Genomic DNA, 15,471 nt, shown 5'->3' on the forward strand with positions numbered 1-15,471 from the left:
ACTGACGAGGTCCAGTTGCGAACGATTGAATGCCCTAAAGCTTACAATGACCTGGATGAATGAGAATATTCACAGGAATGCAAAAGAAGCCTACTATCACTCAAAACTAAGATACTTAAGCATCAAATTACTTAAAATGAGATCCATTAAATTCTTGTTTTCAGGGAGCTAAACTAGACCACATGCTCTTAAAATAAGGAAACATAACAATTCTCTCAGAAAAAAAGTTTTTATTAAGGACTGCAATTTTTAAATATTTAAACTACAATTTTACAACACTTTGTTAAAGTTTGTACTTGTACACCAAACTGAACGTATCATAATTCTCAGCACTCTTTCAAGTAATCTAACAGTCCTGAACACACAGGATCATATTTGAAGAAATGTGAAAGGAGGGAGGGCATATTATCATATGATATCATATTATTAGTTAATTTAAGCCTCACTGTTCTTTTGGAATTGTGACTTTCACTGCAACTTTACCAGCTGGGAAAATAATGTTAACCACAAAGATGATGGTTGAAATGAGATGTTGAGATTCTCATTCATCCAGGTCATGGTACGTAAGGTTTTTGCAAAAGGCAACTGGCCTTGTTTGAGGTTCTAGAAGTTCTAACTGACTGGTGGGAGGTTTCAGGTATTTATCCTCTTGCAGGGGCATGGACCTGCCTAGCTATCATGTGAGTCATTAAGGTCACATGGACCAGGGTGTTAATAGGTCAATAGACGAATGGGTGGGTCCTGGTGTGAAGGGCTGGGGTTTTTCCGCCCGACCATCATGTGAGTCATCAGGGTCACCTGGCTCTTGGTGTGAATGGCTGTTGAGCTGCCTGGGGAGGGGTCTGAGTACAGCATTGTGAGTAGCTGATATATGGTGTCTTAGGCCACCCCTTCGGTTCCATGATGGTCTTTCCAGTTTGACATGGATGGCTTCTTTCTTTCCTCTTTCAAACCATCTGTCTTCCCTGGCCAGAATATTTACATTATTGTCCTCAAAAGAGTGTCTCTTGAAATGAGATGTTTTTGTCCTGACGTACTACTGATTAAAATAAGGCATCTCACCTTGAAAATAATGTTTTACAGACATGTAACCCTTGAATCTAGTTGAAAAAAGTGAAACAAAGATAAGTTGTTTATCAAGACAAGGCAAGTGATGTTTGCTTAAATTAAGTCAAAGGATCTTCCCTAGACAGCATTATCCGTTTATACTAAAAACAAGACCAACTAGATTTGTTTATCTAAATAAAAGATTATTGCACTTGGTTAGATCAGCAGTTTTTGCAGTGTGGGTGGGGACGACATAGTGCCTGGAGAGGCCTGGGACCACAATTAATTACCACTAATGAGTTGAGCATGAGTGACCAGATGATGATGGACTGTACATCCCCTTCTTGAGCTAGGGGGCAATATGGGATACAACAATGTGATGGTATGTGTGAGGAAATGTTGCTATGCTGGTGAGAGGGGCATGACAGAAAAGATGCATTTTGAGGGTGAAAATTAATAATCACTGAGGGAAGAAGAACATAAACCTGATGAAAGTGCTAGTTTCTTGAATTACCTTGCTTGGGGGCTAAATTGTTCAGACACATTTCTTAAGAGATTTCTTCCTTTCAGACCAAACTGTGAGTGTGAGAGTTGAACACTCACACTTGCATGCAGTGTACATGGATGTCACAACTCTGCAATGTGCAGGGATCGAGGAAAAGAGGTGCTGTGTGTGTGTGTGTGTGTGTGTGTGTGTGTGTGTGTGTGTGTGTGTGTGTGTGTGAGCGCACTTACCACAGATGTGTTCATCTTGGTGGGTATAGGGATGTGTGTGTGAGTGAGGCTGCACATTCAGCTCTGGGCCTGTGTATTTGGAATTGAACTGGCTCCTCCCTGCCAGCCTTTGGGGGAGAGACCAAAGGAGCAGGAGGGAGATCCAGCCCACCTGCTGCCTGCAGCTGACAGGAGTCAGTTGGAAGGGGACAGACACCCAAAGTACAATAGTATAGTATATTTTTCTCTCTATTTGTGTGTTTTGTTGAATGATGTACTGTTGGCATGGCCTCTGTCATTTTAACCTGCAATAACAGTCCTGCTTTGGAAGAATATCCTTGTTTGAAACCTCGTGTTGCATGCATATTATTTAGCTAATTTTTGTTCATGATGTACAGTGTAGCACCACTGTTTCTGTCTCTTGAGTTTTATGGGTTTGAAGCATAAGAAGACACATTTATTTGAAAGGTGAGCGTGCATAACCTATTTAGAGAGTCATATTGGAAATTGCTTAATTATAGCTTGGCTTAACAAAGAGGACATTGCTCTAGTCAGACCACATTGTCCATCTAAAGCAATACCAGCTTATTATTATTTACAAGGGCTCCTCTCAGGAGGTTTTAAGCATTGTTCAAAACTGAATGATCACTGTTTTGATATGAGGGCTCTCTCGTTATCAAAGTGACTGGGGAATTTGTTGAAAGAGGCCCTCAAGAGTGAGGGTCATCCCCAGGAGGAGGTGTTCTAGTAGGGGGAAGCAGCAGGGATCAGCACACAGCCCCAGGCCTCATCAGTCTCTGCCAGGCATGGCCCACTTCCAGTCAGTGTCTGTGGTGTACACAGCCACTTTTCAAAGTCAGAAAATGATGGATTATGCTGGGTGAGATAAAGAATTACAGAGCAATTTGGAACATTTGGGAAGTTGCTGGTGTCCCATCCTGAAACAATTCAGGGAAGAGTAATGAATCAACATTTGGAAAATATATTCGAATAAACCGCTCAAGCAGTTCCTTGATGTTAATAATAACAACACTAGGGGAAAGAGTGTTGTCATCTGACTGTCAGACACTAGGTTCTGTGCTGTTTTGCATTGTTTACTGTTACTGCATTACAAAGTGTAGAAAAAAGGCTGACAAAACGAATAACATGCACCAATTAGATAAAATCAAAGATGCATTCATAAGAAAAATACACATTGAGTTAAATTCACAAACACACATAACACACTGTGACATTATGTTTTTATGCTCCTCTGAGTTATAAAGTACAATACATCGTTCCACACTGTGCATGTTGTTATCATGTAGCTGATAACTAACTCATCTACCTGCTCTGAATACACAGTAATTTCCTAAAACAGCTGGGCACTGTAGTTTTTAACAAATGCCAAAAACAGGAGGTAGAGTGATGGTTTGATCTCTGGCCTTGGCAGCCTGTCGAAGTATCCTTGGGCAAGATGCTGAGCTCGATGCTGTATATCGATGTGTGAGTGTGTAAATGAGCAGGTGGCCGAGCTTCCATTGAGTGAATGGGTAAATGCAGGCTTGTATTGTAAAAGCACTTTGAGTGGTCGTCACACTAAATAAACGCTATATAAATACAGTCCATTTACACAGTGCATGTACTGGGGGCTATTTTCAGATGTGGACTGATACACCGTTGATGCTGGACAGACCTGTCAGCCCTCCCATTTTTCCTGGGTGTTTTTCATCACTTATTTACATATTTCCCCGTAAACATCATCTAGTGCACCCACAAATCAAAGAAGAAGAAGAAGAAGAAGAAGGAAAAAAAGAGGAAGAAGAAGCTGGATGAATGTGAGAGGGATAGAATACCTGCCAAAATGGCTAAAGGTATTTCATCATATTGGAGAAGGCTTACCCCTACTTAATGAAGAGCAATGCCAGTCAGAGTCATGCTTTTTTTTAAAATATGCTACACAGAGTTTAGTGTATCACACAGAGGAAAAAACAATGTGAGCCAGCATGAGCCAGCCAAGCACACACACCATCACTGCATTTATATTATCTCTCCCTTCCATTTTTGTAAGCACCCTCTTCTACCAATTGTCTCATTTGCCAGCAGCCTCTCTCAAAATCACACCTGAAGCATGATGTGTGTGTGATGTGTACATGTCCTTTCAGTAATACATAACTAAACTATGTGCTGAATGTATCTGCTGCTTTGTGTTTTCACTGATATCATGCAGGGATGTTCACAGCATTTCACTTTCAAGGTATCTACTTCTGACTACCTAATTGTAGCGACTTATATTAAGAACTAGTTAATTCAATCCTTGTTTCTCTGATACTTAAAAGCAAGTAGTTGCCTAGTGATGAATATTCACTATGTGTCTAAATGTCTAATTGATTAAAGAAGAAGAAGAAGAGGGTTTTTAGATCTGGGGTCAAAACTGAGCTGAACAGGGGGAAGCTGGAGGAGCGCAACAATGCCAGAGAGGTCTGGAGAGGCCTATAAACCATCTCAGGCCACAGCAGTGACAGCGGCAGGGGCCCTGAATCTGGAGATTCGGACTTGATTCTACCCCTGTCCTTCCACCACCCACCAGAGTGCAGACAGACAGTGTTGCTTCTCTGCACCCCCTCCTTCTTGACACCAGCAGCACCCTCGTCACACCACTTCACCCTCCTCCCCTGCACATCAGACACTTCATACCCTCCCCCTACCTAACTTAACAGGAGTCAACCCTGTGCAATATTATACAAATAAACTTCAGTGCCCATGAACATTGTAAATATAATATAGTCTATGTCAGAGACAATAGTTGGTCATCTCATGGGATTTCTTAAAAGAAAGAATAGAATATCAGTTATCCTTAAACTTTGTCAGTGTGAGAACATGACATGCTGCAAATCCTTCACCCTACATCCTCCACTGAACATGCTGCATGCTGTCACAGCAGATTGTCTCATCAGAAAATGCAGTGTACAGTACAGATTTGGGATTACAGAAATGTGCAGTGAATAAATGTTCATTAAACAGAAGCTGTTTGCAAACACAGTTAATAGTGTATAAGAGTTATGGTTTGTTTCTATTTAAACTAGAAATCTAGATGCACCGCACACTTCCTGGGAATGCCTTCATCTCTCACACACATAGAGACAAATGCACACATTGCACACAAGCAGTGACTCATGTACTTCACACTTTGCTCCATATTTATGGTGTTGAGTTTTCTGAGAGCATCTTCATTTAAAAGCTCCCACTATTCACAACCAGGTTGGTATGATGGTACCCAGAGGAAAATATCTCCTTACAGCAAATCTGATTTTATGACATTAGTCATATCCTTCAATTACTTCAGTGCCCTCAGTGCTAAATTAGGAATTACTTCAGAACATTGTAGCATATAGCAGGATTGCCGTATTGTTGTTTGTCAAAAGGCAGACACTTTTTTTATATTAAATCATATAAGTCATCACTCACAGCCCCTGCACAACACACACATGCACACACACCGACACGTTTTCTTTACCTACTTATATCAGATTATATGAGATAATAGCAAGGAAGGAAATGGCATAGTGCTGCTTTTCAAGACTTTCCCAAAAGCGAGAGAGGTAGTGCAGGGTGATTGGAGAGATCATGGCTCAGTGACTTCAGGTTTTTCCTTGCTTCTGCTGATTGCCAGCATTGTCTGGAAAACATCCTGCAGGAAGCATTTGACTCATGGATATTACATACAGACCTATTACCCTTGATAGATGAAAAGAGAAATATAACAGTGAAAGAGCTGCTACCTTACGATGGAATAACAAAGAGCCTGCGGGAAGGCTGATTTCCCTCTGGTTGCGTAATTCTAGTTGTGGTCTTTTTGTGCATCGTCCACCCATTACAAGTCCCCTGTCTGTGTTTGAGTGTAGGGCCTATTATGTGTTCATGACTTATACATAGTATGGCAACATTTTATTCTTAGTTCCTCTGTACTACTATTTCTAAGCTGCCTGCAATGATTCAGTGACCAAGATGTCTGCTCAGCCCTTCAATCATGCCCTTTGAATTTTTGTAATCTTGGATTTGCTTCATATTTTGGACTGTGGATACGCTAATAGACTGCTCCCATCACCTAAGTGGCAATTTTTATTTTTATCTTCTTTGAAAATTGTCACTGCAATTACCTTACTTTCTATTATCAATTCAGTTCAATTCAATTTTATTTATATAGCGCCAAATCACAACCAAAGTTGTCTCAGTACACTTTCCATTTAGAGCAGATACAGACCAAACTCTTTATCTACAGAGACCCAACAATTCCCTCATGAGTAAGCACTAGGCGACAGTGGTGAGGAAAAACTTCATTTTAGCAGGCAGATACCTTGAGCACAACCTGGCTCTGGGTGGGTTCAACCTTTCTTAGCATTAACTAATTGATTCTAATTAAATGATTCTGCATTCAGTTTTTCTTACTTATGAGGCAGAATGATCATGAGATTTAAAGGACCAACCTGTACTAAAAAATGTACAAAGAATACCAGCCCCACTACCAAAAAACACAAGAACCTGCTATCACTCCCAAACTGAGTGACTGGCATTTTCAAACAAAGAGTAACACTATCAATAGCTAAATCTAAGGTATTAGTGCTTTCACAAGGTCTTTCCAACCATCTGTTTTATTATAGCTTTTTTTTTTTTTTTTTTTTTTTGCACTACTTTTATGAGGTGGAAAAGCTGGTGTTTCGACTTAATGGATAAATCATGACTAAAGTACATGAAGCATGTGATTTAAACGTCCACTGAAACTTCAGCTCCACTGAAGAGGCAACAAGCTGCAGACGAAACTGTCAGATCTGTGTGGAATGATGAGGAGACTAAAACATGCCACAGATTATTACATGAAACATCATCTTCTTACTGTCATTTATTTTCTTGCCATTGTTTAATGGCACTAAACTGGACAATTAGAGCCACCAACTGTTTATCTCAAAGCACCCAACTATGTGCAAAACAGTAACATGTTGATTGGATGGACACTTGGGCCTTAAATGTTCCATTAACTGATGTCTTTGGCTACCTGAGGGCAGCAGCTGTAAACACAACATGGTCAAGTGTTGAGCAACCAGTTTTTTCATGTTGCATATCCAGCAAATACAGAGCAGCATTAGCATTGATTTGGAGTCAGGTTGGCCACCTGATGAATCCAATATTCACTCTACTTTATAGTCTGTTTTGGTCTCCACCAACCCCTAAGGGAAATATCTGCCTCTCTAGCTGTAAAATGCTCAACGTTCTTCACTAGCTTGTCTCTAACTATGTCTGTTTGGGGCTGGGCAGGTTCAGTGGATTTATCAGAGCTACCTTTTACTAAAAGCAGCTGCCTGCTGCTGGAAACATAGCCGATGAGTGCTGTGAGACTGAACCAAGACGCTAAAATTGCAATTATCAAAACAAAAATAATGAGCTGTAAAGCAGGGGCGGATTTAACAAATTTGGGGCCCAAGGCAAAGGCAGGCATGGGGCCCTCTGAAATGAGAAGACAACACACAAAACAACAGGTCAATTAAAATAAACATTTTAACAGAATACGCACGCACTTTTTCTACCAGTAGGTTCTCTGATAGTGGTGAAATGTATTAATAATAATTGTAATAATATTAATAATAATAGTAATATTTACTCAATTGCTAACGTAGAAATTTGAGGATTTCAAGCAACTTCAATTTTGTCTGTATCTCAGAAGCAAATACTGCACTTTCTACTCCACTAGTGAACATTATTTACATTGCTGGTTATATATTTCAAACCCTTCTTGCTCATTGGAAACCAACCATTTGTGATAAACTTAAAGTCTTCCTTTGAGGGTTGACTTCTTAAGCCAAAACTCATCTTGGGCCAGCTGGAAAATGCATCATGACAAGGCTTAAAACAGGCTGCATGTCACAGGAAAGACTAGTGAATATATGACAATTGCTTAAACTGTCTAACAGTAAATTAATTCATTTAAAATTAGCTCTACCTTAAACATCTACAGCAGTAAATGATAACACATTAAAGCAATATTAATGAATATAAAGCTATAACACTGACAGGGATTATTTTAATGCAGTGAGTAGTTGTTAATAACTTCCTTAAGTTACATAGTTTCTATCATTTTGAATGCATAACTTAGCACATTAAGGACTAAAAACAACTGCCAAAATTACCTGTAAAACCTCTGGGTGATTCTGAAGTTTTCCTTGAAATTCAACACGAAAAAAAAAAGCCTACTAAATAATTGATTTCTCATCCTCTGTAGTAAATAGAAACGAAATTCAAAGCTGACTACAAAATGACACATAAGTTTCCCGTCTTCAATGGGATAAAGAAATACTTATTAATATAGCGGGGGTGGGGGGCATCACTCCTTCAACAGTTTTGATACTCACTAGTTGTTCATCTCCACACGTCGACAACGGACCCTCCCCAACAGGTGTCGACATCACCGTTTCACTTGCCGGTTGTGGGTTCCTGCTGTTAGCCGCTGCCGCAGTGAAGAATGCACTCACTTTGGGGGATTTTGAGAGCAGCTTTCTGCTTTCCTCCTTTTTTCTCCTATTTTCAGCACCGCTGGGGTAACTTCTTTTCATCTTCTCTTCTCTTCGCGCCGTTTGTTTTCATATGTTTTGCCGCTGTCTTACCAGATCCTTTCTGCACATGCACAATAAGATGGACTGATCCAATGTAGTGGAGACTGAAGGGGGGCCCCGAGACACACATAATACAATAAGCATTCTGCTGGCATTTTAGCGAAAGGATTTTAATCAAAAACATAATTAATGTGTGCAAATAAGTAACAACTATATTAACCATAAGTGTATGAGGAGTTTTATGGGGCCCTCAGGAACTTGGGGCCCTAGGCAACTGCCTAGTTTTGCCTAATGGTAAGTCCGCCCCTGCTGTAAAGCATCTGAGGCCAAGTACAGTGTTGTGTGATCATTCTCTGTGGGTTGGTCACACTAGACCTTTTTCACATGACATGTTGTCCATTGTTAATTAAAACTACTGATTATAGTAGCTTTAAGAATCTATTTTACAAATAGATACCCCCTTACAAAAGGTACTGTAGGCCACTTAACTGGAAGGAACAGCTGTCCATTCAAGCACTGCCAACAGAGGCGCAGCTTCATGTTAAAGACAGGATCGACTCAAACAGACACATTGTGTCTTGATTTCTAGGTGTCAAGTGAACACCTGCTTCAAAGAGTGTCAGTGATGAGGTGTGATGTCAGTCAAGAAAATCGAATCTAATACAAGACTGCCAGCACCATTCACACATAATAACTCACACAGCAACACAACAGAGGGCAATAGGGTAACACAATGATGAATTGGACTGATTGAGCCTCCTACAGACAGAACCTGAAGTGCTCTTGAAGAAGATGTGAAACAGTGGCTGTATTCGAAAATGCCTACAAGCAGTATGTACTGATTTGTCGAAAATGTAACATGTAGTATACAATATGCAAACAAAAGCTAAATCCTGGATGTCATACTGATTAGGTAAAAATCTCAAGAATGTATTGGACCGGTCATCTTGCCTACTGTGTCCCACAAGTTTGAGGGTTTTGTTTGTTTGTTTGCAATTTTTGTGTGCTATTTCATTGCTAAATTCACTTCTGCTAATTTATGAGGCAGGAAATCAGCTGAGCAGATTTTGAATTTTGGCAGCTTTTAAAGAAAATTGATGAAAAACGTGTTCTAACAATGCCAGATTTGAGAAGCTCCATAAGCAGTCAGCCAGTCACACTCACAGACCCTGCTTAACCCATAGTCACACAGACCACTGCAGGTAACACAGCTGACTTCAGCAACAATGGCAGAGGAAAGCCAGGCCCACAACTAAAAGATATTAATTTTCATACTGCGGTTATTCTGTCATCACATTTTTTCACATGTTATTGAAATGATGCAGCTTTCTGCCAAGGGGGAAATCTGATCTGCTTGTTAATAAAGGTCTCTTCAACTCAAGCTTGTATCAGCGGAGTTCTTCCTACATCATTATCACACCACTGCTTGGCAGGACCTGGCTGATAAACTTCATCCTCCTTATTAGAAACAACAAGAAGATCTTCAACAGACTGTATCCTGAATGTTGCTGCCCAGCCAAAGAATATATTTAATTTGCATTTAGCTGCACACAGTGTTCTCTCTGCAGAGCATGTTCCACTTCAACTAGGGATTAAGACTTTTTAATTAATGATTATCTGTGTGTCCTCTTTACTTTGTTTGAGCTATTGACTGTATATTGCCATTTGTGTGTGTGTGTATGTGCTTGTGGTTCATCCAGTGTAGACTTGCCTTGTCCCTCTGCGTTTCCTAATTTTAACAGACATTTTCATGTAGCCATGTATTTTCTCACAGGACTCGGCTGCTAACCCATTAAAGACTTGTGGCTACCTCAAACCATACTGTGGTCAATTGAGAGCCCAATCCAAGACTCTGGAGGTTTACGGTCTGTCCAGGCAACAATGCTCCTTCAGAAAAAACAGTTTCATATTGACACCTCTACAACTACAACTCTACACATGGTGACGATTAGTCAGAATGAATAACACAGCCAGAAGGAAAGGCATTCTATCACATCTTAACACACATCACGACTCTATTTCCCACTTTCCATCTAGCTATGTCTCCCTCTATGATCACTTGCTCTGTATACATATGGTGGCCATCTGGTCTGGCAGATCCGGAATGAGAGTGTGGCAGCACTATTGTGATCCATCGACAATAACAACATGATTAACCCTGTAGATCCAAAATCATGCACTTAAAACAGTCAGTCTTGTGCTTTCTGCGATCTCTTTAACTGCCTTTGCATCATGTTGTCTGTATTTGTCTGACTTCCTCCCTCTGCTTTTTTTTCATTCTGTTTCTCTGTTACCCTGAATCACATACCACAGTCATGTCAGCCAAGGCATGTCATTCATCCAAGTACAGCTTTGTACAGTATGTTCATAACTTGCTCAATCAAAGCTTGACCGTCTTATCGGTCTGTGAAAGCCAAAGTCAATGCTCCTGTAAAGCTGCAGTGTGTTTAGTGCACACTCTATGTATCCCTCCAAAATAGATTTTAAAGCTGGGTAGAGACCACATCAAGGTCAGGGTTCCTGCCCCACTGCTCTGTTCAACCCTGAGACAAGTTAGAGTGGATCCAAACTACAGTGGTGTGCCGTCTGACAGATAGACCCAGAGAAAAAACATAGTTCTACATTAGCTGCACAACTCATGTTATTTCACTGATTAAAAAAGAGTTTTTTTTCTGCATGAAACAGCTCACTGCCAGGGAGTACATTAAAGCTGTAGTTCAACATTCTGGGAAATACGCTTATCTGTGTTCTTATGCAAAATTAGATAAAGTTTGATTCTACTCTAATGTCTGTACTGTAGTTATGAAGTTACTGCAAACAGTCGGTTCGTTCAGCATAGCTCAAAGACTTGAAACAGGGGAAACAGCTAGCAAAAAACAAGGTGTAAAAACAACAAGTTGTCAGCAATTCATGGTGACAAGACTCAAGGAAGTCACGGCACTCAACCAAAAAATAGTTTGTCACGTAACATAAGCCCTTTTAAACCTCAACTTCTCTTACTCTGTGTTCAAACAGAATACAAAACACATTTTAGTCATTGTGTGATTGCATACAAAGTCAATGGAAAGACAACAGTAGATGCTAATTGTCCCGGGCTGCATGAATTGACACAAGACCAACAGAGATCTCATTTTTTTAGGTTTCATGCTAAACTAAACTAATTGGCTGCACCTTAATATTTACAGACACATGATTGGTACAAGAATATTTCCCGGAACTGTTCCTCCAAATTGTTTAAGTGCATCAACAAGAAACAAAGCTGGAAGACTTCCAGGTCGACATTGCATTTGCAGTAATATTTTGCATGGAGGTTTTTTTAAGTGACTTTTTTCTGGCAGTGAATGTGGAATACGTGTTTGACCATGCACTGGATATCTTCTGCACTGCTGCCTGTCACAAAATATGACTAAGGTGCATTGAGTGACCTCTTAATGGAAATTCCTTTACTCATTACTTCTCCTCCAGTGGCAGTGTTATGCCTAGAGCATTCTTCAGGCCCCTCTCCTCTTTTCTGCTCTCCTCAGCGACACTGAATAGCTGCCATATGGCAAACAGAACTAGTCCACTTAAAGAGTGGCTGATGCCCAATATCACCTCTTTCCACTATGCATCCCAAAACAATAACCAGCTGCTATATTCATATGATTATGGCCAGTAAGCAACTTAAAACATCTTGCGCAGTTATACTGTAGTTTGACATGAAGAATATTAAGTTTCCAGGGAGGATAATGACAACAGTTCTCATCATGCAAGCAAAGAGAGAGAGAGGGCAGCTACAGTCAGTGGCATGTAAGAGCTCCATGAGTTCCTCCCTGAGGGTAGACAATGACTTGCATTAGGATGTGAAGAGCCATGAATCACCTTGCCTCAGTCCATCCTGACAGCATTCAGCCTTTCACTGTCAGCTCGTCCTGCTATTCTCCTGAACCCAGGTTAAGCAGCTAGACAGTTACAGCTCAAGTAAAACAGTAAGTTCTTTTTTCCAAAACAAGCATAAGGTCCTAGATTTACTCAACAACAAAAGATCAAATCACAGAGACAAATAAATAATAAAATAAGTCATTGAAAGGGTGATTGCAGGGCCAGGATTAAAGTGAAAGACCCCTTTTTCCCCTGCATGACACTGTGGTGGCCCTCAGCAGCACCCGCAGCAACACACTGCTGCATCCACTCTGTAAGAAGGAACGCTACCGCAGGTCCTTCATTCAAACAGCTGTCAGAGTTCAACTCCAGCTATGCTTATGCAGCACTAGGTCCATATTCAGACTGTGACATATATATATTTATTACTGTGCAATTATCCGTGCCCACCATATGCAATTTCTACCCATGTGCAATTTGTGCTGGGGATTATCTTATCTTATCTTATCTTATCTTCATCCTTTAGCTCATTATGAAAATGATGGGGCCTGCAGTGCAACATTCAACCAAATCACACAACTAATCAATTGCTGAGAAGAAGGTGGGAGTGAGGATGGGGAAAGTAGCCCTCCTGCTGCTTAAAATCTTTAAGATGAATTTCCTGTCATTTGCACAACTGCTCATCAAAGAGGCACATGGACCAATAAAAGCAATAAAGGAGGTGCTTTTGAGTAATCCCTACAGACAAGTTCCTGCAGAAACAGAAAAAAGAAAATTTCGTTTCTTGATAACTGATCTTGTTGGCTTGCCTGGAGCTCTGGCTGAAAAGAGCAGTTGTTTAGGGTATGTGCATCAGATGGTGATGTCTCTTGCTTTTTGTTCCAGAGCCGTGAGGTTGTCAAAGACAAAGATGCCCTGAAAGCACTTGCTCTGTAGGTTTAAAAGCTAAATATTTTTGACTGATTACAATGTAATCTGTTTCCAGATGTTTCTGCCACACAGTTTTTATGACACAAAAGTAGAATATAATCAGAAGCATGCCTTTGAAAATCAGCACTTGTATTCAAAGAAAATGTTACAGTGTTTATACTAACTAACCACATTTTCTCTATCGTTTGGGACTATATAGAAATTAGAGTAATGTTTGCAATAAAAAAATTTGGGGGTGTGAAGTTAGCTGTACTAGTGGCAGCATGTTGCAGTAGCACCAGTCTTAATATCATAGTTTTTTGTTATTTCTAGTGTTGTGGTTGCATTTTTCTGTGTGTAAAGCTTTAAATCGTATAGAGCTCTGCAAGCTGAAATGGACATTTTCCTGTTACATTCAACTTTTGTGGTAGCAGGTCACCATGCCAATGGGTGTAGAAGTATTGCTTACTTTTGGGACCAGCTACTAGTGCTATCTGGACCCACACTACCACCCGCTGCAAGACTCCAAATCCCCAACAAGTTAAAGAGGAGATACCTAGAATGCAGGATTGGTGCCACATAGAAAGCAAGCAGGAGGAAATACAAACCATTTCTTCCATTGATTGTCATGGGGAATGTGAGGTCCATGGTGAACATTCAACTGAAATGTGTTTCACTTAGACATGGCTGCATAAACATATTCCAGACTTGAACTCGTCAATAGCTGGCTTTCAGACAGTGGACCCGATCAGATCTGCAGAGTCATTCCTACCCACTGCAATAACACTGTACAATGACACTACTCTGTGCAAGGAAATTGGACTTATCTTCTGAGGGATTTTGCAGATTGCACTTTGATTTCCTGAGCAACTTTGCATATTCAACTTTAATTTGCACTGTGAGAGTTTTATCTTATCAAAATTTTAATCTTTAATTTTTGACTGTCCACTGTCAAAATTATGGCAAACTACAAAATGATGCAATAAACCCAAAAAGAAAGATTGCATAACCCTGCCCCTTCCCCTCAATAACTTTTGCACAGTCCCTTGCATGTTTTTAACTACTGTCTCAGTGGAGGAATATGAAACAAATCACTCTAAAAGCAACTTTCTGCTCCTGCAAGATGAATGAAGAATGTGTCCTTCGCTGCAGGCAGTGTGTGCATTGAAGTAGCAGCATATTATGGGAAAGGAGTCATTAAAGCCAAACCTAATTTTTCACAGTGATTAAAGGGCTAAGTCAGTGCATTCAGCCATTTCATAAGTTGACACCTTCACCAACAGTCAGAAGTGTGCAGCATGAAACTGTAGAGGGATAATAAACTACTGTCAGCAAGGCGAAATGGAGAGTAGTCTGCCTTGTGAATCATGAAAACGCATGTGGAATAGTACACATTAGTACATGTGAGCGAAGCAAGTAGGTATCATTACTATCTTGTATGACCTCCATTGTTTTCTCATCCAGGTACTCACTAATAATATTAGTGAGTGTATTATTAATAATAATATTAATATGACAAATATATAAAAGGAAAGAATGAGATATTAAGAAGGGATGCTGTGTTTCTTATTCCCCTGTATAGAGAAATCACTAGTGAGTTAATGTAACTGCATACATTTAGCATTTTAGCAACTGCAAACAGCATTCAAATGATTACTTGTAGTTTGACGCTCCACAATGACATTAATGTAATGCCCCCCTCTCTCTCTTCTTGTTTCAGGTGTGCTCAGCCTACCCGAGGGTCTGATTCTTCACAAGGACCAGCAGCAGCAGCAGCGAACGGGGAAGAGCGGAGAGGGAAATGCCTACAGCCAGTCTGAGCTCCGCTCCACTGAACAGTGTTTGCTGGCTACAAGAGTGGGCAGCATCTCTGAACTCAGTGAGTCATGTGGGTGTGGTGGGAAAAATCTGCTTGGCGAAGTGAGTGACCATCGTTGACACCTCCCTCAATAGTCACTGTGCCCTTAAGCAAGGTAATTAACCACCCAACCTCTTCAGTGGAGTTGCTCACTGGTCACCCGGTCCATGTTAGGTGATGATTTAGACAATATTGTTCCTCCAACGATGTGGCAACGGTTGTTAGGAAAATCCTTTTCTGTTCCAGCATCGCAATGCTCCTGAACACAAACAGAGGTCCAAAGTACAAAATAAGATGTTCAGAGGTAACATGGATATAATGTTTTGGTGTCCACATACTTTTGTGACAGTGTGAGTATGAGATAGGATGGTAATGAAAAAAGAACTTTAGGTCAGGGAACCTACCTTAAACAAATACACCATACTACCATACTGTTGTTGTTGGACTTCAGCAGCTTTCTAAGGCTAGTGACCCACCACACTACACTCAGTGGTAGAA

The 15,471-nt window shown here is 40.4% G+C and overlaps 1 protein-coding gene across 1 annotated transcript in view; it reads left to right on the forward strand.

Moving 5' to 3' along the window:
• The window catches only part of btbd11b (BTB (POZ) domain containing 11b), a 66,146-nt gene that overhangs the window by 28,196 nt on the left and 22,479 nt on the right, over nt 1-15,471 (forward strand). Inside the window, exon 2 of the mRNA XM_041938799.1 lies at nt 14,836-14,994. Coding sequence (XP_041794733.1) covers nt 14,836-14,994 — 159 coding nt within the window. The remainder of the gene's footprint in view (nt 1-14,835; nt 14,995-15,471) is intronic.

The sequence above is a fragment of the Chelmon rostratus genome, chromosome 6 (assembly GCF_017976325.1).
Source record: "Chelmon rostratus isolate fCheRos1 chromosome 6, fCheRos1.pri, whole genome shotgun sequence".
Taxonomy (NCBI): Eukaryota; Metazoa; Chordata; class Actinopteri; order Chaetodontiformes; family Chaetodontidae; genus Chelmon; species Chelmon rostratus.